This window comes from Camellia sinensis, chromosome 11, assembly GCF_055761805.1.
Source record: "Camellia sinensis isolate YWXY chromosome 11, ASM5576180v1, whole genome shotgun sequence".
NCBI classification, from domain to species: domain Eukaryota; kingdom Viridiplantae; phylum Streptophyta; class Magnoliopsida; order Ericales; family Theaceae; genus Camellia; species Camellia sinensis.
The window spans coordinates 18,572,245-18,576,666 of record NC_138971.1 but is presented as its reverse complement, the minus strand read 5'-3'; the positions used below and the strand labels follow the sequence as shown (position 1 = coordinate 18,576,666).

The 4,422-nt window shown below is 41.3% G+C and overlaps 1 protein-coding gene across 1 annotated transcript; it reads left to right on the top strand.

Annotated features, from left to right (window-relative positions):
* Positions 1 to 1,761: 1,761 nt before the first annotated feature.
* Positions 1,762 to 3,642, top strand: LOC114290859 (uncharacterized). The gene is made up of 2 exons (XM_082894855.1): positions 1,762 to 2,025; positions 2,119 to 3,642. The coding sequence occupies exons 1-2, from the start codon at positions 1,762 to 1,764 to the stop codon at positions 3,640 to 3,642; spliced, it is 1,788 nt and encodes a 595-aa protein (XP_082750981.1).
* Positions 3,643 to 4,422: the final 780 nt, after the last annotated feature.

The following is a 4,422-nucleotide window of genomic DNA, read 5'->3' as shown; positions in this document are numbered from 1 at the left end:
TGCTTGCATCCAATTATGTGTGAGATAGATATATGTATGTATTTAGATCATGAAGGAAATGAATTGTGATGGTGAGTGAAAGTAGTGAAGATCTAATCCATATTGAAATTGTTATATGTTTGTACCTTCTATTTACATGATCTTTGAACCATGTTGTAGCAATTAATGAGTCTATTTTGAGCCTTGTAAATGCCCACCAAAAATTGGATTTTGCTTGAATTTCGGACTGCTCACACAGGGAAAATCGCTGCATGTACGGGGGTCGTGGCCATACGTGCGGGAGCATTGCCGCACGTGCGGGAGTCATGGCCGCACGTGCGGGAAATAAAGCAGTTTCGGTCTTTGGCTATTGCTAGAAAGGCATGTACGGGGCTTACCAGCCGCACGTACGGGACCAACTGCCGCACGTGCGGGGCTCACAGCCGCACGTGCGGCCCATGCTGAAGAATTTTGTTCGCTCCGTTTTACGTGCTTGACCCTCTAATATTTTTTAAATCTGTATTTGGTGTCTTTTTGATATTTATAAATTCATTGAAGCAAAGAGAGTCCGGAAATGGTTTAACAAGGAAAAACATTAATATGTGACTTATGTATGTGTGTAAGACACACTCCGAGAGGAACCAGCGCTCCGCCACAACACTGTGAGTAGTAGTACTGTAGTAATACACTGTACTTGTCGCTAATAATTACCATTCGCACTCTGTTATCGCATATCAACTATGCTAACTTACATGAATGATTCAAAGGATGTGTGTACTTTCATATAACTCTGAAACTCTGTATGACTCTGAAACTATCCACTCTGATGATATCTGGGCCTATGGCCAGTCTGTGAAATCTGTTAGGCCTATGGCCAATCTGTGGAATCTGTTAGGCCTACAGCTAATTTGTAAAATCTGTCCGGCCTAAGGCCATTCTGTATATCTCTGGGCTTGAAGTCGCTCTGAATAAAATCTGGGCTTGAGGCCGTCCTGAAAATGTTTACTGAATGGGATTAAACATATGCCAACGCATCTATATGCATTATAAATCAAGTTTATCTAATGTTAAGTTTAAGTACTATTATTCACTGAGCCTGGCTCACTCTGTATTTTGTTTGCTTCTGTAGGTAATCAATCTGGAGGTCAGCCTTAACCCTCGATGCTCGTTTCTCTTTTGTCAACCTCATTGTGTCCAGGCACTTAGAGGAAGCCCGTGCATTTTTGGGGAGTTTTACTAAGCTTTTGGTTTTGTACTCTAGTTGCCTGTCTAAGGTTGAAATGTAAATAACCCCTTTCTTCACCAACATTTTTGTTATAAGCCCAATCATGGGGCTGGGTCTGTATATGTATATGTACATAACTAATTTCTCAAATGCATGTCACTGTATGTTCATCTACCTTATGCAATGTTTGTGATCCTGGCATAGTATTGGTAGCTCAATGGATATTGTTTTATGTTCTTCTATGATATTAATGCTTCCATTCAGGCCCCATAGTTTATGTAAACAGAATTTGTGTCCGTTTCTGAATAGGTCATGCCCAAACTTTTAGAGGCGGATTTGGGGCGTAACAAGTGGTATCAGAGCACAAGTTGCTATCTCACACACGAATCCATTGAGCTTTAGGATGTCTAGCGAAGACTTAAGCATCATGCATAACATTCTGAAAGCATATGAAAAGATCGATGGCAACGTTAAATGTATTCAGCTAATGCTAAAAATTTTGAACCATGCCTATTGTCTATTTCTTGCGCATATTGTAATTGTTTGTTATGTAGAATATGGTGAGAACAAGAACAGAAGACCCGGAAGATGCTACATATGCACAGTTGGACAGGATGGAGAGAATGATCATGGAAATGGCAGAGACCTTATGGCAACAACACCAACAGCCACAACCACAACCGCCACCTCCACCGGTACCTCCGCCTGTGGTACAAGATTTTCATGCTGGGGACCGGACTATCACTCTTATGAAGGAATTTAAGAAGATGAAGCCGCCATCATTCAAGGGAGGAATAGAACTGATGAAAGCTGAAGCATGGGTGTTGGGAATAGAAAAACTGTTTGAAGTATTTCTGTGTACCGAAGTCCAAAAAGTGCAACTTGCTACCTTCACCCTTGAAGATGAAGCACAGAGGTGGTGGATGCTTACAGGAACTGTACATCAAGGCTTAACTTGGGACAAATTCTTGGAGCTGTTTTATGACAAGTACTTTCCTCAAAGTATGCGAGACAAGAAGGTGATAGAATTTCAAACTCTCAGACAAGGGAACAAGACCGTTGCAGAGTATGAAGCTCAATTTGCAGAACTAGCCCGGTTTGCACCTCATATGGTGGACACGGATTATAAGAAGGCACAGAAATTTGAAGGGGAATTACGGGGTGCTATCCTGGGCAGAGTCAACATGTTAGAGTTACCTACCTATGTTGATATGTTGGAGAGGGCTGTTATCGCAGAGGGAAACCTTGCTGCTCAGAGTCGGATTTCTGAATGGAAGGGAAAGAGGCAGAACAATCAATTATCAACGGGGTCAACTACTCCACCTAGCAAGAAACAAAACTCAGGGACTTCTAGTGCTTCCACCCTCACACCAGACTCAACCCCTATTTGTTCAGAATGTGGAAAGAAGCACCGTGGAACATGCTATCAGAAGTCTGGGGCCTATTTTAGTTGTGGCAAAACGGGCCATTTGGTAAGGGATTGCCCTCAGAGGAATCAAAAAAATGGCAATAGGGCTGTTACAAGTTTAGTAGGGTCTACACCAACTTCCAACACCAAGTCAGTTGCCAAACCTGCTAACAATAAAGACACTGTGAGACAAGGTAGGGTGTTTACATTGGTTCCAGGAGATGTGCAAAATGCGGCAACAGTGGTGTCAGGTACATTTATTATTCACGGTCATTCTGCTCATATATTGTTCGATTCTGGCTCAACCTATTCCTTTGTGTCAAAACTATTTGCGCAAAATTTAGATAAATTTGAGGAAGTATTGCCTTATATGTTGTGTGTGTCTTCGCCTTTGGGAGACTCTTTGATTTGTACTTCTGTTTATTTTGCTTGTGAACTTCAAGTTGGGGATATCCGGGTATATGCCAATCTGTTACCTCTTGACATGACTTATTTTGATATTATTCTAGGTATGGACTGGTTGAGTGAATATGGTGCAACTATTGACTGTTTGACTAAGCAAATCAGTTTTCGCCCTCCGGGACAATCAAAATTTACCTTTCAGGGACATGGGATGACTTTTCCACCTTATTTGATTTCTGCAGCAAAGGCTTGTAACCTAATTCAGAAAGTGGGTCAGGGGTATTTATGCATTGTTTTGGAAGGGCAAGTGATGAGTGGGAATACTGACATGATTCCAGTTGTTTGTGAATTTCTGGATGTCGTTACGGAAGAATTACTGGGAGAGCTAGTAGACCGTGAAATCAAGTTTACAATTGAAATGGCACTGGGAACTCAACCTATTTCTAAGACTCCATATAGAATGTCACCAGTTGAGATGAAGGAATTAAAGATTCAATTGCAGGCTTTACTTGACAAGGGATTCATTCGCCCGAGTGTGTCTCCTTGGGGTGCACCAGTTCTGTTTGTGAAAAAAAGAAGGACAGAACACTCTGATTGTGTATCGCCTACAGGGAACTCAATAAGGTAACAATTAAAAATAAGTACCCATTGCCACGGATCGATGATTTATTTGACCAGTTACAAGGGGCACAGGTCTTTTCTAAAATTGATCTATGGTCCGGATACCATCAATTGAAAGTTAAAGCTAATGATGTTGAGAAGATTGCTTTTCGAACCCCATACGGCCATTATGAATTTTTGGTTATGCCCTTTGGAGTTACTAACGCACCAGCAGCATTTATGGATTTGATGAACCGTGTCTTTAAGCCTTATCTGGATGAGTTTGTGGTGGTCTTTATTGATGATATCCTCATTTACTCAAAGAATGCAGAAGCTCACGAGAATCATCTTCGCTTAATTCTTCAAATACTTCGAGAAAAGAAACTGTATGCAAAGTTGAAAAAATGTGAATTCTGGCTACAAGAGGTGGCTTTTCTGGGGCATGTTATAACAAAGGAAGAAGTCTTTGTTGATCCACCCAAAATTGAGGCGATCGTGAATTGGCCAACTTCTACCAATGTGACTGAGGTACGTAGTTTTATGGGATTAGTCAGGTATTATAGGAGGTTTGTTCAGGATTTCTCCAAAATCGCTATACCGCATACACAATTGACTCAAAAGGGAGTTGCATTTGAATGGTCAGAGCAATGGGAATCTGCCTTCCAGGAATTGAAAACGAAGCTAACTACAGCTCCGATTCTTGCCTTACCCTCTGGTACTGAAGGATTTGTAATCTACAGTGATGCTTCTCAAAAAGGGTTAGGTTGTGTGCTTATGCAAAATGGAAAGGTTATCACTTATACTTCAC